Source organism: Aplidium turbinatum, chromosome 4 (genome assembly GCF_918807975.1).
Source record: "Aplidium turbinatum chromosome 4, kaAplTurb1.1, whole genome shotgun sequence".
NCBI classification, from domain to species: Eukaryota; Metazoa; Chordata; class Ascidiacea; order Aplousobranchia; family Polyclinidae; genus Aplidium; species Aplidium turbinatum.
Genome location: NC_137475.1, coordinates 3,971,222 through 3,996,220, shown reverse-complemented (window position 1 = coordinate 3,996,220; position 24,999 = coordinate 3,971,222). Strand labels below are relative to the sequence as shown.

Genomic DNA, 24,999 nt, shown 5'->3' with positions numbered 1-24,999 from the left:
AGAATCAATTTTACGCTGAAAGCCAAAGATGACATCCGACTCTGAAGACGTCTGCACTCTGCCCACATTAGCAACGCTTTCATCTAAGGGTGACTTACCACCACAAGCCAACCAACCGAGAGGAGTGAGCAAAGCATGCGGTTCACTACGATTTTCACCAACACGCTCTTCTTTAGCACACATCAAATAAGCGTTGTCGTTACCAATCAGTACATCTACAGTACTACAATCATTCAAATGAAACATATTCACGTCATGAAAATGACGAAAACCACTTAAATCCTGCTTATGCGGTAAAGTTTTAACATCGTCAGCCCAAGCTGGGTGAACCACCAAAGTTCAGTCGTTTACTGTAGTTCAGGAAAGACAACAGCCCTCTGATTACATTTACTTACGTTAAAAAAGTTTCGGCATGGCACTTTGGGTCACCTTAATATTCAAATACTACTGACATTTCTTGAACAATTCATTCATTTTCTTATTTGAGCAACTGTTTAACCTGATATTTCCGCAGGAGTCATAGCGGCAAGGCAATAAAACACAGTACAGTAGTTGAGTAGCATAACTATTACAATAGTCAATAATAGCCTATGTTAATTGAGTTTCAGGCAAAATTCAGGTAGGGGTCCGCAGAATTAATAATAATTTGTCTAAAGGGGTCCGTGACAACAAAAAGGTTGGGAATCACTGATCTATCTCATCCTTATGCTGATATAGGACACCGATAAATCACATTCCTAACAAGTTTAGAGTTGTAACTTAAGTAGGCTACTGTACCGGTACTCATTAAAGTAAAATAATTCCTGACTACCCTGAACTAAACGCACTACAAAATGGAAGCATCTGTAGAGAAATTCAATTGAAGACAATGGCACTATGACGTCACTATCTGCCCCCAGTTTTAACAATCTCACTGTACGTTGTCATGGCCTCTATATAGTCCGTCTTGCTTTCAATCAAAAGATTCACGCTACACCACAGCTATCCTATCACATATTATATTTGATCCACTGTTATACATGCTTTGTGACTTTCAAACAAATTAAAAATTTAAGCTGTTATATGCTTTCAGTTTAAAAATGTTTTAGTAAGCGTTAAAAATGCGTCGATGAATTCACACTCAAAGCCATGTGACGTCATAATATAATATGACCTGTTAGATCGTCGGGATCTTTGGTCTTGGAGCAGATGAAAGGACGGATATGGTCGCATCGATTGTTGTTCCATTTTCCTACGCTGTCAGTTTGTCCGGCCATCTCAACGCATCCCTCTACCTAATAGAGTACCATGACGTCAGAACATGAAGACAACCTTTTAGAGATGTTAGTACTTTTACTTTTAGAAAACGCGAGAAATCTAGCCTTACCTCTAATGGCCATCAATAAGAAATAAAATTGAAAAATTTGCAAAATGCAAAGCTAAAAATCAATAGATAGGCTTTGTTGTAGGTTCAATACCCTGTCTGGTTGTACTTGTGGCCTACTATGAACTTTTTAATAGTTGAACTGAGCCTTATTCCTGCTTGGCAGTAAGCAAAGAGATGGATTTGGGGTAATAGCGTACCCTCCAACATTACCACTGTCTGCTTTGTAAAGTGCTAAAAGCAACGCTTATTTGCACTAAATTTTTACATTGTTGTGCAATATCCATTAAAAACGCTATAAAAACACATTGCTATTATTGGATTTTGTAACATCTCATATTTTGTTTTTCGGCGACAAATTGTAGAAAGAATTGACAGCCATAGACATGCGTTTCACCTATGCCTGGCCTTGTGATGGTTGCCAGGAAGAACATTTTTTTCAAATTGTTATATTTTGTCGTATTTAGGGTATCCTAGGTTTCTCCAAATATTTTAAATGGACAGCATTAGCATTAAGTTCGCATGTATTAATTTACCAACGTCTTGTCCAACATTACTTTAAATCCTCTGAAAAAAAAATCACAAATAATGGGTAAAAACCACATACAAAATTAGCGGCATAATAAATCATAATTTTTGAAACTACATCCCAGAATTATATCTGCCATTAACTGTATCACCTCATTTGTATTGTCCGGTTGTCCTGAATTCCAGTTTGTAAAGCGAACCCTGTCCTTGTTGGACCATTGGAACGACTGCCCAGTTTCTTTCCAATTGAACCCAATCCACATCGGCAAATGGATGTCGTGGAGTTGCGATGCGAGGAAAGCTGGAAGTAGATGTTCATTGATACATATTTGCAAAGAAATTTGTTCTCACACGAATCAAGACACCTGTCAGAAGATACTTCATTTTCTTGATAAAAAAAAAACTATTTGAATAAGACCTTCTGATGATCCGTTAGGTGAAACAATTTGTAAAGGCTTCAGATAGTAATAACTACATTTGATTCATTTTCTTGATACATATTTACTGCGTACCACAATTTAATATTCTAAAATCTAAATCAACCATCAGTTTGATTTTCACAATTAGTTTGTCCAACTGTCAATCGAAATAATTAATGTTCTGCCTGGCAAGTGTCATCACGTCACTCACCAATCATTAGTCAGCATTAGTCAGCACGAATAACTTCAAGATTCTAAAAAAAGGGCACAAAAAGACATCACACAATAGACCACAGTTGAATTTGTTGACATCACAGTTTCATCTAACCATTGTAGTATTCGTTTGGAACAGAGGCGAGGTTTCCCTTTTGGGTTTGACAATAAGCTTCCGCGTTGTCCCAAGTATCCCTCAAGGAAGAGTCTGTGAATCCAACCTCCAAAAAGCATTTGGTGCCGTATGGGATCCAATTCTGAAAATTTTATTTTTTTCTATTCTTTTTAGCTACGAAAAGCATATGGCATTTATTTAATGTCTTATGCTTAATTTACAACTTGAATTTGCCTATAGGCTACATGCAGTCAATTCATCTGCGGCAGATTTTACTTTTTTAAACATTATTGGAACAAGCTTTTGCTTTTGTGAAATGTTTTTACAGCTTTAACAGGTGATGACTTAAGATTACAAGATCACCTGGTCATGCGATACCATCTGCTTTGATGCATTCCCTGAAGGTATGGCATCCATGTAGCCTATAATATGGCCAAGAGATTATCCTTAACCGCAGATACAGACTGCAGCCCAGGCCATTTGTCCTGATATTATAAAGCTTGTGTGAGCAATGGTATTCTATCTTCCGCATAATGCAGATTCAACGTTTCAGACGTTGAATCAATGTAAAAAACGACTGGTTTACTGTCTGGGAGAGCTTCATAGAAGCCACGCACCTGTTGTGCACGTCAAGCGGAAGCACTCAGTTATTCTGGCTAGCCGATTGATATCGTAAACCTGATACAAAATAAAAAAAATGAACCCTGTCGCTAAATGACCATAGCTGTTGACGAGCGACAATAAATAAAGCCATAACTTTGTTATTATTATCCTGACGGCAAGCTTCTGAATGAAGTCAGACGAAATAGCTGCAGTTCGCGCAATGACAAACCTTCTCGCCGCATTCAAGTTCTGTATCACAAATCAACTTTTCAACTATTACAATAACATCACGACAATAACCCATAAATTCTTAATTACATCTTATCAACGTTAAGAACGCGACATTATCAGCAGGTTTGAAAGTTTTTACTTTTTCCAAGGAAAACGCTCTTGCGGTTTTAGAGCTGCGTTTGAAGGGTAAGTTATAAGGTTAAATTAAAAAATATATCGGATTCAATGATTAGTAGGCAAGAAAGTAATTTCGAATTAAAATTTGTCCACTTACCCAGGGACATTCTCTAGGTGTGTGAAGATTTAATGGGTCTCTATTCGGGTATTTTTGACAAATATAATCCTGTGAGATTTCGCAGTTAGAATCCTCCCAACGACCTGTAACGTCATAAACATCAAGTTTTGATCCATAAAAAAGCATTTAAAAGATTTGTAGTTTTCAATGGTCAAACATCTAGAAAATGCATTGTTGCAGGCCTAACCATGATTTGACTTTATTAAATTAAAACTCGAATCTGCAAAACAAATAAGCACACTATAAACAATACAATTCAAAGTTAACACCAAACCAGCTAAACAAACATCCTTCACTACAAACCTGGGCCACGCATGTGTAGTTTGTGCCGTGTTATTCGGATGGTAATTTTACATGTAACATTTTATGTATTTTTTCCACTTTGCAAAGTTTTCTTACTCGCTTTGCTTGCTCAAACACATTTTATTCATCTAATCAACGATATTGAGCAATGAGCATGCATAGTGTTAGAAGTACCGTAGCTACCTTAAGCTTAGCTAGCCTAATTTCACACTGGTTGAACTTGTGGTGTTGCTAAACAAAAAATAATGTCTACTAAACGTTGTAAACTTTGAGACATAAATAAGAATGGTTTAGCTGGCCACATATTATTAAAAATTTGGAATTTGTCGCGGCCAAAAAGTTTCAGTTGCCCGCGGGCCACGGTTTATACACCCCTTCTCTACACCAACAGAAATCTGCCAACTTCTCTTAAGCTTGGGAGGTTTGTTGATGCGCGGAGTAGTGATGCAAGCCGCGCCGCGCCGCGCCGCGTACGCGGCCGCTTTTGACTTTTTCGCCGCGTGCCGCGCCGCGCCGCGTGGAAGGTTGAAATGACAAAGCCGCGCCGCGCCGCTTGCCGCGTAAACTTTCAAGAAATTAATTTTTCGTAAACGTAAACTTTCAAGAAATTAAACTTTCGTAAACGTAAACTTTCAACTTTTCAAGAATCAGCTATGAAACTTCAAATTTAAATTGGAAACACGGATCAGTTATTTTTCCCTTCGGAAACCCTAAGATGGAAAGCTATGCAAATGCAAATTGCAAATGGCTTGCAGTTGACAGGGTTTTAGGGCTTGCTTGTCAGGGAAGCTGTACGAATGTTTTTGGTTAGTAGCCTAGCTGATAAGCTCAGTTACCAGGCTATAGGCCTAGCGCAACTACCGCATTATTTACTATATCAGTTAGCCCAGTGAGTTCAGGCTATAAGTTTTACTCTTGTGTGTGTAGTTCATATAGCCACTGGCATTATAATTGCATTATTGCTTACAAAAAGTGTTCAAAAGTCCTGATACTGGATCCAGGAACATTCTATTTGTCTTAGTTTGTATTATGTCTTAGAACTTAGATGCATTGCTGATAAGAGAATATGATCTGGTTAGCCTGGCCAATTAGTGCACAACTGTATTGGTACTAGGTTACCAGTTATATGCCATGGATGCTTTTTCCTACAATTGACTTTCTAAACAATAACTCGTTAAAATATTTTTTTTTAATTTTGTAATTTGCGGTGTGCGGTGCGGTGCAGTGTCAAAGTTCCAGATAAATTGCGGTGTGCGGTGCGGTGCGCGGATAGATGAGTCAGTTGCGGTGCGGTGTGCGGATAAAAATTTTGGGTTCGCTGCATCTCTAGCGCGGAGGTAATAAATTTATCGTGGCACCTATAGCAGTGTAAAAAGGCCAAATTGTCTCTTTATGTATTAGTTAGCAACTCAACCCATCATTATGTCAGACAATTTTGGTTTCACAAAAACACTAAGCAATTGAGAAAATTTCGTTACTTTTCAACTTACTATTGTTTAATTGTTTGACATGACAATCAACAAAACTTAAAGAAATGCTGGAACCAATCGATGGTCAAAGCTTTATAGCTTTTGTTATAAATGTGACATTTGGCCATGTAGGCCTACTAGAGACTAGACAACGAGCACTTTTGGATGAATATAGCAACGTATAAACGGTTACTCGCTGTGCGTTTGGCCTACAGTACCTGTGGAAGATTGCATACTGACACATAGTCGTGGATCAGGAAAGTCACTGGGTTTACCATCCATCCAATTTTGAAACGTCGCCGGGGTTTGGTCAATCCAAACATATGGCTCATTTCTTGCCTTTGTGGACATGCCAATCCAAAAGTACTTGAATGATTTCTTGGAAGACTAAAAAATGTTTCTAATTTATAACGAGTTGAATTTTCTGAAGTCAGCTGCAGTTCAACTTGTTCAATATTGAATAATTTATTTTACGCTATTTGGTTGTAAATAGGCTAGTGTCAATGAAAATTGGTGATTTTTAGTCAAATTTTTTGAGTTTTCTTCGATGTTTGTTCAATGAAAGACAGAACTCTATGTAAAAAAATGTGCTAGTTTTCCTTAAGTGACTCTAATGTTATGAGTGGTGGCTAACCTACACACTTTCTCAAATTAGGTGATTGTTGAAACTATACAGTCACATTGTGTCTCACCCAACTTCTAATAAATTCTTGTTCGTCGGTGTTGGTAATGGAAACTAGCGTTCCTCCATTTTTATTACATTCGATCTCAGCATTTTGCCAGTTTGTGGTCCCAATTTCGGCAAAGTGAAAGCATTTTCGCTCGTTGTTATGCATACTGGTATAAGCAATCCAAGTCAAGTCACTACCACATGGTGCCGGAGCTGCACAGAAAATATGTTTCGGGTGTTCAGTTTCCGATAATAAAAGAAAACTGATGCTTCATAATGACCAACACATGTTAACTAATTGTTACAAACTTATTGTTTCACCAATCACAAGGGTTAGGCTACAAGTAAATACAATTGAAGACCTGAGTTGTAGAACTACTTAAGTCACTTTTAGTGGAAATTGAGTTATCACTAAAGATTTGCTGTATGATGCCTATCCCAGCGTAAAATTTGATTTAAACACGATGTATATAACATAGGCAGGTGCTCGTATAGAAATGAAAGATTAAACAAGATTAAATGAAAGATTAAACAAACTCTTGCTTTATTCAAAAGTCGTATTTTAACAAGCAATTCTTCAACTCAGGTCTTCAATTGTGACGAGGAGAAAGAAGAAATGAAGATTGATAGAATTATCTGCTCCGTAGCCGAGTGGTGAGAACTCATACGCGACACCCGAAGTGACGATGGTTCGACACCGCTCCACAGCACTCGGCTATGTCTCGCAAGACACTGGCATGACAAAATAAGTGGTAGCATTTTACTCGCTGATTACATGGCCCTTTGCTATTTCTAGCTACTTGTTGTGTTACTTGTGCGATTTGCAGTGTACTGTAAACTATTTTCCAAAATAAACACAAAATAAAATGTTATTATTACGATTAGATGTCCTTTTCTGTTTACAGTTCAGTTCAGCAAGCCATAGCCCTAAGAAGGTCCTTAGGCATTTCTCTTAATAGAGCACCGTACTTTTCATAATTGTGAGAGAAATCAAGGGCTTCAGTCCAAGGGGCAATTCGACAATCGACGGCATGTTTAGTTGTTTACAATATACATCAATTATAGAATACGGTAAGCCAAGTGTACAACGCTTGAGTTAAACATCATCATTCCTCCATTCCTAGTTTTCTTCCCATGCATTCTTCAAGAGCAAGTTGCTGGATGATTATTATTATTAATTAGTATCAAACAAAAATGTCCATACTAGAGCAAATAAAGAAATGCAAAAATAAAGGCATGCGCTACAAACTGCACGAACAGCAATGGCGCAAGTTAAATGCAATACCATAAATGTCAACAGGTAACCTATAAAACAGACTTAATGTATTTTACTTTTGGGTTATTAGAAGTTGTAAATAAAAGTAAATTTAGGCTATAGTATATTAGAAGCTATAACCAACTTTGTAAGTAAGCTAAAACGCTTGTGTAAGCCTGGCTTGTTGTTTATAGCACTAGCAAGTACGGTAAAATTGAAAACATAATAGCTTCGCAGTTGATGCAAGCCTGTTCAATAAAGCTTTGAGATTATGTCTAAGAGAGCCCATGAACAATGTGGCGTTTCGTAATCAAAGACGTGAACAATAAAAAAATTTTGAAGTGTTGTTGTAAATATTGCGTTAATAGAGTTTTGTAGCGATTGAATTCCCAGCAAAGAATCAATCAGTTGTTCAGAAACCTCGTCTACTATATATAAAGTAGGGGAAATATCTCAACTTATAATATAATACTTGGCGGTATAGTAGGCCTACCATTTTTAGAGCTTTGGTTCCACAAATGGGAAAACGTCACAATGGGGTATACATCTCTGTGGACACACCCAGTGTACCTAATGCACTGTCTGCAGTTAATACATACTATATAGGTAACAATATATAATACAGCCTACTTGTACTACTTTAGCAAATTTAACTTGCAGGTACTCAAAATCTCTAATGCGAATTCAACTACACTCAGATTTTTTTTAAATTTTATTGTTACAGAGATATGGGCAACTGAAGATTTTGTCACTGTGCCAATTTTTGTCTTGAACACCTTGTCTTGTCTTGAACTTTTGTCTTGTTCTTGAACACATTTTTGTCCTTTCGGGCACCCCGTTAGCTCAGTGGTTACGCGCCCGGCTCAAGATCACGCGGCGCTGGCTCGACTCTCGGGGTGTGCGCTTGAGCACTTGAGCAACGCATTCTCAGGAGCTCTCCATTCAGCGGCACCTTATGAATGGAATAATTCCCCGGTAACAACACTTCAACAATCAAAAAACTTCACTCTGCCAATCTCGGTAACCGGCCCTGCGTCAAGAGCCTCTACAAGTATGCGAAACTACCAGAAATAACCTATCAAGGTTTTGTCAGTCCGAGGATAAAGATTTAAAGCCAGCCAACCAATAGTTCTCGTTTTGTACCGTTCAACTCTTTTTAAACCCTGATAGTCGCCAGTAGATAAAGCAGTGGTCCCCAACCTTTTTAAGAAGCGACCCCAATTTAAATTAAAATGAAATCAGCATTTACATGCGACCCCATTTTGTTTTCCAATACGGAGAAAAATATTTCGAATAAAGCTGAACTAAACAATATGAGTAAGTACGCACAATTAGGCCTACAGAGAAATGTACGAAAGTATTCCAAACTAAATGTTTTGTTTGCACTCTTTTTCTCCAATCATGATTTTCACAACTTCCTTCGTTACTGCGGCAGCAGCAATTTTTCTCCAACTGTATGGGCTTTCTTTTGCTTTGCAATCTGATAAGAGGCGACATACGAAGAATAAACAGCAGCTTTATTTACTGCAATAAATGCTTTCATCACACTTGCTTGTGATGCAAGAGATTGCAATTTACGTTAAAAAAACTCAAATGGTTTATCCACGCAGCCTGGATTATTTTTTTTAAATGACGTTAATTTCATAGATTCTTTTGCTAGAATTTTAAGACAGATCACTTTGGTTTGGTTTGCCATTGAATTCAGTGAAACCAAGCTTTAAAAAAGCCTCGTAATATGATCTTTTTCTGGTCTTATTTTGCTGCCATTTATTTAGCTATATTTTGTAGCTACAAATTACCATAACTAGCTGCAAAGAAAACCGTAAACAGCCGGTGAAATGTCTGCACACTACACCAGTCCTGTATAAATAACTATTCGCACGTTCAGCAGTCACCTTGAATAATAAAAAGTTAGTCTAAACTAGCATCGTCAATGCTTTTGATCTGTGTCCTACTTGTCGCAACTATTGCGTTTACGAGGTAGCAAGCTGTACTCCAAGGAGTCCAAAACACAGGCAAAGGTTGCGAACTAGAAGTAGAACAAAAATTTTTTTTTTTAAATTATTAGTCTTTTTTTTGGTAATACAGTAAATTGAAACGGTAATAGATTGAATATGGTGAGTTATGGCGACCCCAGGAATAGTTAACGCAACCCCACTTGGGGTCGCGACCTACAGGTTGGAGACCACTGAGTTAAAGTAAACTTATCTGAATGGACTGATGGAGTTGATTCCAAATTTAATAATTTATTAAAAGGATAAGTTTAAGAGATGACGGTCTTATCAATGAGATGTTCCTTTGAATGAATTACACTTTTCATCAAGATAAATACTCACTTGATTTGTCTTTCTTGCATACAAATTTATGTTTTTCTTTACAGTTTCTAGCCACCCAATTTCCGTAAACGTCAACATCAGCAACCACACACATGTCTCCAGGAGTCCTAAAAAAGATATGAATTAGCTTTCTATGATGCAAACCGCAGCAAACGTTACTCCTCTCTAGTGAACAGCACCAAACCGGCAAAATTTGCATTTTTTTTGTCGTAAAACTCGATATGAAGTAATGTGCTTGTCTCAGCACACGCTCGTGTGGGCCTATGACTGTGATGCTACGGGCTGATGGCTGACCAGATGCCCGCCTACCATTCTAATTACCAGCTCAATGGCCGAGTGGATTCGCTTCCGGCTCTGTTGCCGAGATCGATTCCAGGTCGGGGCATACCGAAGACTTTAAAAAACGGTACTGATTGTGTGTTCTATCTTGTATAACGCAGTGAGAATGTTGGGTAATAATGTGACGTCATCACCAGATATAAAATTAAAAATGAACCCTGTCGCTAAGGGAGCTTAGCTGTTGGAAAGCGAAAAAAAACCCATAACATTGTTATTATTACCATTCTAAATTTAACATGATTTACCTTACTGCTTAACGAATTGTTCAAAAAGTTTTATTGACTGCGAAATGCCCCGGTACCTCAGTGGGCACCAGACTCAAGATCAGGCGGCGCTGGTTCGGCTCTAGGGGTGTGCGCTTGAACAACGCATTTCAAGGACTGCCTTCCATTTAGCGACATCTAGTCGATTGATTATTTTCCCGGCAACAACATTTCAACAACTATCGGAATCACTTTATTAATCTCCGTGGCCGACTATCCGTCAGTGGTTCATACCCTTTGCTAGCATGCGAAACTGCTAGGAATAACCTATCAGAGGCTTAGTCAGTCTGAAGATAAAAATTCAAAGCCAAACCAAATGGCGCTATCGAAGTAAAAAGATTCACTTGACTTACGTTACATTAAGTTGATGCTGGTCGAAGGCCCACGACGTGTATGGCATATCATCATGTTGGTTGGTCCATTTAAAAATACCTTCTTTGATCTGTCAAAGTAAAAGAAAACTCTCAATCAAAGGAAAGCGCAAAAATATTATTTACTGAATACCGAGAGGTTTGCAATACCCTGAACCATTAACTGCAACACTGCATGTTACTGCCTTGATAGTTGCAGCGGGGTGTCTCAGATATAACAAAAAAACATGCTCTGTTTTGTTTTGCATTGTTTTAAAGGTCTTGTCTTTACGTTTTTTTGTCTTCTTGATGGTTTCTGGTTACTCTTTGTAAAATGCATATAACATTTCTTCTTCGGTTTTTGACCTTCAACAATCGAATTTGCAGGAAATTTGTATCTAAGAATTTTCATATTTGTGCATTCTGTATGCCAAATGTAGCCATTTGGCAACATTTTTTAATTTTTTATTTAAAACACAAAAAATAAAAATTTTGATAAAAATGGATTTATTGGGTCACAAATGTCACTAAAAAACAAAAAAAAATTCTGTTGGTTGAAAGTAGTCCGGGCATTAAAGGGTTAATCAATCAAAAATAACAGCTCTTCACCCTCAGTCGAATCCAGGAATTTTTGTTTGTCGTATCCTTTACTGGTGGTTGAAGATTTAGATTAAGTGGATGGAAAGGCCAGGAAGCCAATCTTCGTGTCCACCTTCAGGCATGTCTTTAAGTGTCTTTCCAAAAACACGGCCGCACATTCTTGAGCGGTGTCGAACCGGCGCCCTTTCGATTGCCGTTGCAAGGCTCTAACCACTCGGCTATGCAGGCGACATCAAAGCTGACATCCGGTAGTTGAAGATTAAGAATAAGTGGACGGAAAGATAAAGGAGCCTTAAGGCTTTTATAAGCCTTACCAAAGACCTGGCTCCATTCTCTTGAGCTGTGTCGAACAAGCACTTTCGAGCATCGAACTGGCGCTGTCGCCACACTATCATGGTGCAAACTAATAACTACAAAGAAATTGTGCGCTAAAAAACAAAAATCAAACACTCCAAACAGTTCTCTCGTGCAAAAACAAAAAATAACTATTCATTTTTTCCATTGATGACGTAGAAAATTTTAGTTTTCTCATACTCTTCAGTGTGGGAAGCTTAATCCAGTGGAGAAAGATTAGAGCTTAGCACGACGCTCAAAGTGCAGTGGGTGCGGTACATATCGAGAGAATATGTGTTTTGGCAAGTCACCAAATAACTAAACTGAATGTGGGCACTAAAATGACTTTCGTGCCTTTCTGTCCGCTCGGTCAAATAATCAACATCTTTATCTACTGAGCGAAGTCTCAGTACTTCATATCATACGACAAAATCTTCATGATATTGGCTACGCACCAAAAATGAAGATATTTGCTTTGAATTAACAGTTGGTTCTAAGATGGCAATGAGTCTATCTGATAGGGGGGGGGGCAGGATATGAGTTGTCCGTTTTGTTAATCTAACCTGGACTGTTTTTTTTGTGTCTTTTTTTTTCCATCTGTGTCACTTTTTTTAAATCTGCACACAAAACAATCTCCGAATTGCTTCATGTTTTGCTGTTCATTCAACAATTAAAACTAGCTTGATGACGACAATATGATTGAGCTGTCGGTAGGTATTGCAGCAATTTGTCAGCAAAGTTTCTGTAAACAAAAACTTTCTAAATAGGCCTAGATTAGTTCCGTTCAAGCTCACTGTATCTGACAATCCAATCCACAAAGAAGCTGAGTTTTGATTCATAGTTTTTCTGACGTAGGTTTGGTCTTCAACTTTGGTAACAGACGCCAAATAAGAACCCCAGTGATTTATACAATGATCGCTTGCCTGAAAAGAAAAAAAAAATACGAATTTAATTTTTTTATTAAGCAAAAAAACAGTTAATTTTAGTTTTGCGCTGAAATACCTAATGAATTTTTTTTTGTGCACAATTTTCATTGATGTGTATCTCGAGATCCCATGCGTAAAAATTTAGCCAAATCAACGCGTTTCATTGCGGTTTGGAGAAGCGAGCAGTTTTAGTTTATGCAATAGCATGTCAAAGCAACAAAAATATCAATGAGAAAAGAAAGCAATTGTAGCGGAAAGAAAGCAAGGAATGCCTCCAAAGGCACAATTTTAAACCCTTTTCTGTCAACATTACTGGACACTGCTGTGATAGAAATAAAAGAGAACTATAAGTAAGCTTCTAAAAAGATTGTTTCCTTAAGAAATTTATTTTTATTTGTTTACTTTTTGGGCACGGGCTAAATGACTCATGTTGTCAAATCTTATCTTGTTGATCCAACGTATAGTTTTTGAAAAGCTTTGTTTTTCCAGACAGCAAAATCCATTCTTTTTACATTGATTTATACAAAATTATGTAAAAATAACCGATTTTGTTATTTGGGTTGTTTCCTAATACTTTCTCACTTTCTTAGAGCTTACGTCACTAAAACTTTTTGCTTGTCCACAATTGACGTTGAAAATACGTAAATATTGTATGAAAATATGTAAACACGTAACTAATGGCCTAACCATTGTTCTACGAGACACTATAACCTGAAATGGCGTAGAACTGTTTCTTGTCAGTTTTTGCTCTTAATAGCTATGATAGGCTACTTTATCTACAGCGAAAATGCTTGGTTTCATTAATGGAACTTGTAATTGGTCAACTAGTAAGCAAACAGGCCGAATCCAAATGTATGATGTAATTTGGCTACGATATCCCACAAAAGACAATTCATAGCATCGGGTTTGGATCGTGTTTAGTCTGGCATCTCATCCACAGCCGTTCTAACATGGGTAACCCTGTGTTGACCGCACCTGACAGGAATCATCAATGCACGCAAGCCTCCACACGTCGACGACGCGACGGTTCAGGTCGTGAAGGAAAAAGACAATAAAAATTCACAATAAATTTGAGTTATGGATAAAAATCATTAAACTACTTGAGTTTTTCGGCTTACCGCATGCCAAGTTTTTTCTTCATCGACGTATTTGAAGCAATGTGATCCATGAAGGGTGAAACCTTTTATGACGTCACAAACGACAGCGCCAACCATGTCCGGAGTTTCTAACCCTAAAGATATTCGAACGATATGATTAGTAGCAGAATACAAGAACATGAAAATAATAAAAGATGAACAAATGTGTGAAGGCTTTGACTTTTGTTTTATAATTACTTAAACAAATCTGAGGCACCAGAAAATATGTTGAAAAGCAAGGCGTTAAAATTAAATAAGTTTATAAACTAAGTCAAAAAAGCATGGACCAACACTCACCAACAACGAACAAAACCGTAAAGGTGATTATCCACCTTTGTGTTGGCGTCATAACTTCACCGTGTTTGCCACAGCAATGAAAAACAAGTTAGCTTGAACGACGAATTACAATGAATACCTTATTCAAACCTTTTAAAGCAGAACATTATTCCAACAACCAACGTCAGTCAAACGCTTATATTGGCCTATGCGTCATCTATTTCGAGTCATGGCGCAAGCCTAATAATGATGATGAGAGAACCTGTTGTTAACGTATTTTATTTTTTAAATTTAAATCTTTGTCCTCGAAGTAAGAAAGCCTCAGATAGGTTATTCCTGGCAGTTTCGCATACTTATGGAGGCTTTGAACTACTGACGCAGGGCCGGTTACCGAGATTGACACAGCGAAGTTTTTCGTTTGTTAAAGTGTTGTTGCCGGGGAATTATTTCATCCAATATGTGCCGCTGAATGGATAGCAGTCCTGAAATGCGTTGCTTAAGCGCACATCCCGAGAGTTGAACCAGCGCCTCATGGTCTTACTTTTTGTGCCCAACGTCGGATACTTAATCAACTGAGCTAACGGGGCAAACTTACTTGAATGCCACCACTGGGAACGCCTAATTTAGTAGCTTGGGCAGTACCGTATCGCGTTTTTCTCTTCAAACTAGACAAGAAGTTTTTCAACTTATTTTATTTTTATGAACACATTATTCTGCTCCGAAACAGCTCAGTTATTACAACCTTATTAGCGGCAAAAAATACTGTTAATTTCTAAAATAAGCTTCATTTAACAGTTCACTACTGGCTCTTTACGCTCATTGCAGAGAAAAAGACCCGAGAAAGCTTATCTGATCCTCTTTATTCGAGGTAAGTTTTTAAACAGTTTCCGGGTTTTTGCCCGGAGTTTATAAACGACAACATTCTATTCAAGCCTGTTTATGATAATACTTTCCACAATGCTGTGTTCAATAACCTTCTTTCCCATTGTCTCTTGTGCATGAATGTCTTATTGAGTAATAGCTGGTATAACAATGAAGGAGCTAGAATTTATTGAAGCCCAAAAAAGAAAGCTGAAATGATCACACTCACACCGATCACATTGTAGCTACATATGCTCCGTTTTTGACGCCAATATAATTAAAACAGCTTCCGGGTTTTCATTTACCTTTCCAGGTTGAAAGCAGTGTTCCTTGGGTCATTGTTTATTGCGGGTCTGATTTTTTATTAAAAACTTTAATAAGCGGCAGCTTTTTAAATGAAAAGCTGTGTGTCACTACCGTGTGTCACAGTATGATATAATCAATGCCGCCTTTGATGAACTAGATGCTCACTGCTCAGTTCGTAGTTTTTTTTTCATCTTTCCCTGTGTCGTGCAGTAGGCTATCCCAAAGAGTTTTTGGTTGGTTGATTTATTTTGTTGAAAATTATATAAAAATGTCATTCGTTGTCTGCTACGACCACGTTTGCAACAAGCTAACACAGAATACTGTAAATATTCCGAACATGAACATGTTCACTTTATTCAATGTAAACTCGTAAAAATGAGGAGGAGGAAGGAGGAGATGACACAGTGCGGACATTTTGCGGAAATGGGGAGGGGGTAAGTTTTTTTGCTATTTTATGAAGACGTCTTTTGATGCCTGCCTCTTGTCGTAATGGTGCCATTTTTTTCGCTGCTAGTGTTAATAGTCAGTTGCCCATTGTGTTGAGTTTGTAGGCCTACAGTCTGTGCTTTAATTATTTTAACGGTGGTTCTGTGGACAATCCATTTGTTATAGAAGAGGTTGTTTTTGTTCTGCTTGTCGCTTCTAAACAAACTGTTGGCGCTAAATGGTGAAATCAACTTTTACATCTTGTAGTGTTAAAAAATGTTGGTTTGCGTAGAAATCTTTCTAAAACATTCAATAGCAACGTGTTCTGCCACCAACGCTAAACACTTCTGCTTTGTTCTTGCAGAAGCGTATTTGTATTTATCTTACTTAAACAAAAATAAAAATGGTATGGTTTCATTCATGCTTGGTTTTGAAGTCTAATTTTTTCAGCGACTAGTCCAATACAAATTATGCAGTGACTTTAAATAAGAAAGAACACAGTAGAGTCTTATTGATTCTTCAGCAGGCCTATGACCCGACCAAGAATCAAATCCTCATCTAACAGAAGTAGGCTACAAGACGTTAATCAGTCTTTTTTAATTTTGCATTATATTGACGAAGTTACTACAGTAACATCCGACTTATCACAGCATTATGCAAGCATAAACATAATCGCTGCCGTTTTGAAGTCTTGGATGTTACCTAACCTGGAATCGAATCTAGACCAACGAGCAATGAAGACCAAAAAAATTGGCCACTGCACTCTCCCGTGATTTTGGTAGACCTAATATCCGCCATTTTGTCAAAAATGACTTTTTTGCATTTTTCTACGTTTAAAGACTTCATGCATCTCCTGACAAAAAAATGTGCTCCAATGTAGTATCGTTTACGAGATAATTGGTGCGTAAAACCTAACATGTTCCAATCTGTGCAAGAATAATTTTCTAAAACCTAACATATTCGTCTATCCAATCAAGTAACAGGAAATTGTCACGTGACCGGCAAAATTTCAGCAGAGTAGCCCAGGCTACTTCATATCTTACATCTCTTAGAGTTGCGTGAAGCGGATTTAAAAGCATTCGATAAAGTAGATTGGCTTAAAATGTTGTTAAGCACTAGGCCCCACTAGGTAAGCTTAATTATGCAGCTTAAAAATGTTCGTCCGAGCACACTAGCTTTTCATTAAATGCCGTATCATTTAGGCTACGTCTCGCCGAACAGTTTGACTTTTCGTAGCCTACCGGTACTGGTGAACTGATGGCTTAGTTGACTTTGCGGTAGCCTACACTAAATAGCTTAGCTCGTATAAGTTTACTGTATTAAGATTTTAAAGCAGAGGCCTGGGAGTACGCTACCCAGTGTGTTTGGTCATTTTTAATTAACTAAACCAGATGCTGTGTAGCCAATGTAGTAGGGTAGCCTTAAATAAATGCATGGTAATTAAGTAGGCTACCAGCAACTGATTTTAAATCGGCGATAGCCTTTAACCTAGCAGGCTTCTCTGATATCAGCAAAGTTATCTACAGATTACAGTGACGAAATGATACACAGTTCTGGGAGAAATTCAAAACCTTACTTAAGGTTTGATTTAGGCTTGTATTGTTGACTCTTGCTATGTTAAGTAGGCCTACCGGTAGCCTACGCTTAGGCTCTATACACACCTGCTTCACTTCATTTTTTCTGTGTAGGCTTTTTCAAATCGAACTCTCTGGACTAAACTAAAAGGACAGGTTTTGGTTTCTAAAAGAAAATTAAAACTGTTTCCTACAAAATTTGATTTACCTGAGCCGTATTGAAGTTTGGTTTGCTGTTCTATTTATTTTTTGTTAGCATGTCGGTGTAATTTTTATCTTGGTTCCACACACCATAGGCTTCAAACAGTTTTTGCCTCGGATTTGTGACCCAGAAAGCTTGGAAAACACTAAGTCTTATTTTGAATATTACCAAGCTAAAGCATGGGAGTGAGCAGTGATAAGAATTGTCCAGGCCATTACTCAGTATCATATAAACTGTCCTTTGCCCTTACGGCCTTGCCTATACAAAGCTAAGTAATTTAATTTTTTAATTACAGAGATTAAATAGGGTAAATTACTAATTGAATTTTGTAATGGCTATATCACGTGGTAAGATGATGGTCGAGCTTTCCAGAAAAAGACAAAGAGATGGAGGTATGCTTGATGTAGCTTGTTAACATACTCTAATTTTTGAGAAAGGAGCTTATGAATACCTCTGTAAAAGTTATGACTATACTGCAAAGTTGTGAATTTGTCACTTCCACTGAGTTTTCTTTTATGGAAACTGAAGGTTGTAGCCTACTGACAAAGCTGTTCTTTGTGGTGAGTGTCGTGCAGCGACAATGAAACGTTTTAATGGACTAAAATTTTTCTTTTTGCTCTTCACTATGGTAACCTACTAACAATGTTTATTTGAAGTTGTCTTGCCTCGTGTAGGTAAGCATTTACAATTGTAGGCTACCTGCACCTTAGGTATGTAACTCAGTACATTTTATTTTTCAGAAGGAACTGATGTTTTTCTTGAACGTAGAGTAGCAACCACAAAGAGTAGGCTAGTTGTAGCAGTGACGAGCTTTTGCCATGCCCGTCTCTTTCTGACACCGTGGAATCAGTAGATGATGACTTTGCTCTTTTACCTGTTCGCGCTAATACAGTGTCTGACTGGCTGCAAGAAAACGTTCCCACAGAAAGGCCTGACGATGTCACCACAGGTAGACATGTTTTTGTTCATTATGATAACGCAGACTTGCTCTCAATATTTTACTCATACTGCCTTACGTCTTCACATTTTTTTAGAGTTGGTTACTGATGAAGACATGAAGTATACTATCTGTAATTCTAATATTGTTTAGTAAGTATGCTTGCTGCTGAGTGAAGAATGTACCCCAGGCTCGAACCAGGGTAGCCATTTGGTTTCCAGGTGAATTGGTTGTTAAAATTTTATTTGGCTTTCTGCAGGCTGATCTTGCCTCCCGTTTGGTTTGTTTTCTTTTCTGAGTTATTAGAAACCCGACAGATGTACAGTATACGGTAACGTGAACCATCAACTAAGAGCAGAAATACAGTACAATCATAATACTGCGCTAAGAGGCATACTGTAATACTGTATGCTGCCAAATTCTTAAACTGTATGTTTTGTGTGCAGAAAGTCTTGCATAGCAAACTGATTCAACACACGATGAAAGCACAAGATCAAAACGCCGCAGAACTCAGCCAGAACGGTTCAAGCACAACCTCCAAAAATACAAACTTCTGGCTCCTTGCAAGAGCACCTGCCGCAGAAAGTGTCGAGAACACTTCGACGATTCTCGTAGAGAAGCCATTCGCAAGGACTTTTGGTCTTGTGACTTCTTCGGAAGAAGAAAGTTCATGCATGAAACTATAGCTATTACTGTAATAAGCCTAAAAGACAGAGAAAGATAAGCAGTCAGAAGTCAAGAACCTTGACGTATGCACTGTTGGCTGTACTAGCTGCAATGTAACTGTGTGTAAAGCATTCTATTTGAGTACGTTAGGAATGAGAACAAATGGCATGGTCACAGAGTATGTCAAGTGGCTAGCAAAACATCGTACTTTTCCGCCTTCACACACTACAAGACCCCGAAAAAGCAACAACGAACAAATACAAGAAATTATCAATCATGTAAACTCTTTTAACCCACAGGTTTCACACTACAAGAGAAATCACTCACCCAATCGTAGATATTTGGACCCGGAACTATCGGTGAGATATATGTGGAATGACTACAATTCTAATCCTAATAACAAAAAAGTAAGCTACTCCGTGTATCAAAAGATTTATCATTCCATGAATATAGAATTTAGCAGGCCATCGCAAGATACATGTGATCTTTGTGAGTCTTACAAACATCACACTCATGAAAATGAAGGGAACTGCCAATGTTGCACCAATGCAAAGGAACACCTGAATAATAATAGTTATCTCGCAAGAGAACATTACCAACAAGATAAAGAAGCAAATGTTGAGGCGGATCACATCTGCCTTGCTGCAGACATGCAAAGGGTGATGTTACTGCCTAAAATGCAAATAAAGTCCCAGTTTTTTGTCAGCCGGCTGACAGTATTCAACGAAACTTTTTGTGATTTAAAAGGCCATCACGACATTTGTATTATGTGGCACGAAGGAGTAACTGGATGGTGTGCCGCAGACGTTGCCTCGGCATATTGTAAAGTGATGAATGTCTTGTCAAGCTATAGAACATTTAAAATTTGGTGCGATAACTGTGCATCACAGAATAAAAATTGGACCCTCTTGAGGGCTCTTTGGCTTTGCGTCAACGCACCTGGTGGACCAGATTCTGTTGAAATAAAATATTTTGAAAGAGGCCATATTTTCATGAGGCCTGACGCTGTTCATGGAATTATTGGCAAGAAAATGAAACGAGTACCGGCGTTGTATGATTGGAATGACTTGATCGAAATGATTGAAACGGCGTCGAGACGAATACGTACTGTTACCTTAACCAGGGCCGATATTTTTCCTTTCAAAGATCTCCACATGAAGTCAGCTGTTTTGCCGAAGCTTTCTACAATAAAAGTATTGAAAGTTTCGCGAGAATGTACAAAATTGTTGTTTAACCATCAGTTCGACGAAGTCAATTACCAAGAAGTTGAATTTATTTAATCAAAGTATCAGTGTCGGGGCTCTGTCAGCCTTTTTCCTGATTGTTCCCAATCAGAACGAGGAATTAACACACGGAAGAAAGAAGAAATTGAAAAGTGTCTAACGCCTCACATGTCGCCAAGAAAAGCTGCCTTTTGGCAACGTTTGCCAGCTCGAGAATCAGTTGTCGACCTGGTCAAAGATAGAGACCCAACAAAACTCCAGAGCTGACATTTCTTTAAAACAATCTTCTTGGCATTGTTCGTTCTTGTTCTTTCCTGACAATTTGTTTGGTTGGTTAAATTTGAATCTTTATCTTCGGACTGACAAAGCCTTGATTGATTATTCCTGGTAGTTTCGCATACTTGTAGAAGCTTATGACGCAGGGCCGGTTACCGAGATTAGCAGAGTGAAGTTTTCGGATTGTTGAAGTGTTGTTGCCGGGGAATTATTCCATCCATTAGATGCAGCTCAATGGAAATCAGTCGTCGGCAGGAGTGGCCGAGTGGTTAGCGCGTTGGGCTCGCAGTCGAGAGCCTGCGTGTTCGACTCCAGCCACCCGCACTTGCTGTTGTTTCTCTGGGCAAGAAACTTTACGATAATTGCCTCTACCCAGTGATCGATTTCGAGTAATGGGTAGTACCAAATTTAAGTCATAAATAGAGTAGACAACCGGAAACAGACATTGCCGTCGGCTGCAGCGTGGGTCAGGTGTACGTCGGAAGGCGTACACCGATGCATAGCGCTCAAGTCCGCTTTCTCGCAATGCAGGATAAAGATAATAAAACAAACAGTCCTGAAATGCGTTGCTCAAGCGCACACCCCGAGAGTCGAACTTGCGCCGCGTGATCTTGAGCCGGCCGCGTAATCTTGAGGCGGGCCCTGTTAGCTCAGTGTTTAAGTTCTTTGATAACGTCCTTCGCAATACGTGTTACTTCCGCACAATTATGATAATCTGTTGCAGTAAAAATGCAACCAAGCACTGAATAAACATACCTGTGTGATTTTTAAGAAGTTTTTTTTTTTAAGTCTTGCCTTTTATAATTGTCCTTTAATCCATATCGAGATTGTGTGGTTGTTTCATAATGATAAGTTAAAGAAGTATGAATGACATGGTAACATAATCGTGCATTCATTGCAGCCAAGAGTTCTTTTCTGGTACAACTTATTGTTATCAAACATATCCTTTTCCTTAAAAATTTCCGTATTCTGAATAAAAGCGTAAAATCCCTTGGAGACAGTGTACACATTCAGTTGCAAAACTGCAATACTTTTTACCTAATGTTTATTTATGTACGACTAATGCGAGCAACACGACAGTAAAGCGGCAACAGAATTTACAGTAATCGACAACATAGCACAAGGAGCGGCAAAAGGAAAACTTCACAAAACGTGCAGAAACTATCCATGGAATAACTAAAATGGTAACGACGCCTTGCGGTTCTACCTGCAGGCCTAACTAGAAGTTTGGTTATTTAACACCATTATCCGGTCGACAAATAAATTTGATTATCTTCTTGAAATGTTATGACTGTAATTTAAAACCAACATATCACCGAAAGTAGCAAAAATTTCCTTAAAAAATCAAGGAGGCATCAACATAACGACTTGGTTCAATTATACTGTATGTTAATGCTTCTATTATATCTACTACGAGCAAAGTAATCCACAATTTCTTATTTCAGGGTAGCCTACTGTAGCCTACTCACACTAAACGTCGAAGTAAAAAATCTGCCAAGGCAATTTAGTAACCAATAATCTTATATTAGGCTTTACTATGCAAAATTATAGTGTGGTCAAAGCCAACATTTAGTTTATATTAAGCTTTTCCATACAAAAGCATAACATTAAATAAACCAATAAGGTTAAAGTTAACACCGAGCTTATGTTAGGTTTTACCATACAAAGGCATAACATTAAATAAGGCTATAAGCCAATAAGGCGGATAAAGCCAACATCGAGATTATACAGTATTAGGTTTCACCATACAAACCTAATACATTTTTTATAACTAGTTATCTGGCAAAACCAAATATACGCCATATTTTAATAAACAAACAAAAACCTGGCTTAAATTTTATTTATAAAAATTTTGTTTGCTAGTCCGCTCCAGCCTTCCAAAAGTCAACTTCGAGTGTTTTACCTTGTTAATTTGACAGCTTTAAACACAAAAAGTCGTTTATCTCGGAAACTTGAAAATGGCGGATATTAGGTTGTAAAAAATCACGGGAGCAGCTGAGCTCGGTAAAATCAAAACAATGAAGGACTGTCTAGCTGGCTGAGACAAGCCAGAGCGCAAGTCAGAGAAAACGTTGATATTATCAAACAACTGAACATAAAAATGTGATAAATTCCTATGTTTGTGCCAGAAATGGAAGAAACTCTGGCAGAAATTTGGCAATGTTAAAAATACGCAACTACAACCGAAATCATATAGCCTGCTATTGTCTGCCTAGGGCTAGGCCGTAGGTGTTCTTTGAAGACATGTCTAACCATACCGCTCCATGCTTGTTACTAGATGCTGTCATCTAATTTAAGTTCTAAGAAGATTGTGGATTGAAGATCAAATCTTTGGTTTAAATTGCTTCATCCCGTGCTTGTGACACGCGTAGCTCACGATAGTGACAAAAGCAACTGCTTGCTTTACAATCTAGTGACTAAAACTTAAACGTTTTCCAAGTAGTGTATTACTTGCTAGAATGTAGCTAACTCTCGTCTAATAGCATGGAAATATTTTCACTCCTACTAGGTTCACTTGCTACTTGACCTGCAGCTCTGCTGAGAATTTGTGCTTGATGGCACACCAAGTCTTAGGGTGATGATGACGTAATAATTCGTGTTGTAATCTAACGTTGACGTCATATATTTCGGTGGTAAAGCGTTCGACTCTAAACAAAAATTATCTCCTTTTTAACTACGTTGGTTGCCATAGATACATATTAGTGCCCTTTCAAAAGCACTGGCTGTTAAAATAAATTAAACTGTAAAGATTATTGTTGAAAAATTAATTGTGCTGGATTTATTTGGTTTTGAATCTTTATCCTCGGACTGACAAAGCCGTGATTGGTTATTCCTGGTAGTTTCGCACTCTTGTGGAGGCTTTTGACGCAGGGCCGGTTATCGAGATTGGCAGAGTGAAGTTTTTCGATTGTTGTTGCCAGGAAATTATTCCATCCATTAGGCTAGACGCCACTGAACGGAGAGCAGTCCTTAGAATGCGTTGCTCAAGCGCACACCCCGAGAGTTGAACCAGCACCGCTTGATCTTGAAGCTTCTTCGTTCACGAAGTCACGCGCTAACCAACTGAGCTATCGAAACAGATTTGCGGCTACTCTATTCTTTTATGTTATAGAATATAGAGACAAATTTGAGAAGGACTAAGCTTGCTCTTAGACAAGAATAAGTAAAAAAAGGAAATCGCAAAGTTTTCGAAAATCCAACCACTGTCTGGTGATATTGCAATTTCTTCATTTCAAAATGGAATACAAACCTGTTGATCTATGGTCGAGCATGTAACTCGGGTGTTTCATATTTGCCAGTTAGTTGAATTACTCAAACGGGGATGAAGATAAGAGATTTTTTCTTCAAATGCATTTTTTAATTGATGCAAAAACGATCAAATCAAGCAACCTGCTTTAACTTGCATAGTAGCGATCGAAGGTATCTCATCGACTTCTCCTTATTTAGATGCATGCTCACAGTCAGGAAAGACTCTCGGCAAGTATTATGAATCAATATAAAGATGACAGACAAAATACGTCACAGTAAAGTTTATTTACGTCAATATTACGTCATAACACAGATTTCACTAAAATTATTTCAAGCATCAAACTCCCCCGTAGTTTCCATAGTTACGGTCTCCTGCAAATAATAATTAAACTAATAAAAGAAAGATAATGGATCCAAGAAAACGTGAATAGCCTACAGAGCTTCATACAAAATTCAAAACATAATATTCAAATCATCTTGTGGGGCATACAGGCAGGGCATACAGGTTAACAGCCTTAGCTTTATAATACTTGAGTCAATTTTCTGTTGAGCATAGTCACAAAACACCTCTCGCCTTTTTCCTTGAACCCATACGGGCGAGGATCTATCTACAGTAGAATTCGCCTACAGCGGCACCTCTAGGGGATTGCAAAAACTGACGTTATAGCCGAATTGACGTTATAGATGAACTACCGCAAACTATTCCAAAACTGTCTTTTGATTAAAGAGGTGTATAATTCAGTCAGGTTTACTGTGTACCACCAAACTGACAAAAGTCACGCAGAAAATACAGTAAACAAAGAAATTGTTAAAAAAAAAACCTACAGCGAAAGGTACAGGAAATTTGCGCAATACAGTTCGTTACATACAGTAATAGAGAAGTTCATTGTTTATTAGCAAAAAAGGCATTGATCTTCAGCTGTTTCGGTTTTGAGCTACTTTTTACACGTGATAGTTTTTCACGCGGGAAAAAAGTTAATTCAGTTAATTAAAGTCCCTGGTCCCTGCTGCGAACGACGTAGCAAAATAAAAGGAAGACATTTTGCAAGCAGCAGCGCTAACTGGATTAAAAGACTGACCGTTCGTGGTGAAGGTGATGGCTTAAAGTGACGTTATAAACGAACAAAAGACGTCTGGGGACCAATAAAGGGTGCTGTTACATGCGAATTGACGTTATAGGCGATGCTGTTGTAGCCGAACTACAATGTACGTAAAAGATAGGAATTCTGCCGGGACCGAGCAAAATGTGACGTAAT

General features: G+C 38.1%; 2 protein-coding genes across 2 annotated transcripts in view; both read right to left on the bottom strand.

The window, feature by feature from the left end:
• Positions 1–15,223, bottom strand: part of LOC145768394 (macrophage mannose receptor 1-like) — a 36,354-nt gene extending 21,131 nt beyond the window's left edge. The window contains exons 1-14 of the mRNA XM_082579876.1: positions 15,190–15,223; positions 13,730–13,842; positions 12,480–12,608; positions 11,667–11,762; positions 10,756–10,844; positions 9,801–9,907; positions 6,232–6,422; positions 5,758–5,926; positions 3,747–3,850; positions 3,256–3,316; positions 3,002–3,060; positions 2,639–2,780; positions 2,044–2,192; positions 1,154–1,274 (exon numbers count right to left, since the gene is read on the bottom strand). Coding sequence (XP_082436002.1) covers positions 1,154–1,274; positions 2,044–2,192; positions 2,639–2,780; positions 3,002–3,060; positions 3,256–3,316; positions 3,747–3,850; positions 5,758–5,926; positions 6,232–6,422; positions 9,801–9,907; positions 10,756–10,844; positions 11,667–11,762; positions 12,480–12,608; positions 13,730–13,842; positions 15,190–15,223 — 1,564 coding nt within the window. The remainder of the gene's footprint in view (positions 1–1,153; positions 1,275–2,043; positions 2,193–2,638; positions 2,781–3,001; positions 3,061–3,255; positions 3,317–3,746; positions 3,851–5,757; positions 5,927–6,231; positions 6,423–9,800; positions 9,908–10,755; positions 10,845–11,666; positions 11,763–12,479; positions 12,609–13,729; positions 13,843–15,189) is intronic.
• Positions 15,224–24,009: 8,786 nt separating this feature from the next.
• The window catches only part of LOC145768393 (uncharacterized), a 44,646-nt gene continuing 43,656 nt past the window's right edge, over positions 24,010–24,999 (bottom strand). The window contains exon 58 of the mRNA XM_082579875.1: positions 24,010–24,115. Within this exon, the coding sequence (XP_082436001.1) occupies positions 24,074–24,115 (42 nt within the window). The 3' untranslated portion in view covers positions 24,010–24,073. The remainder of the gene's footprint in view (positions 24,116–24,999) is intronic.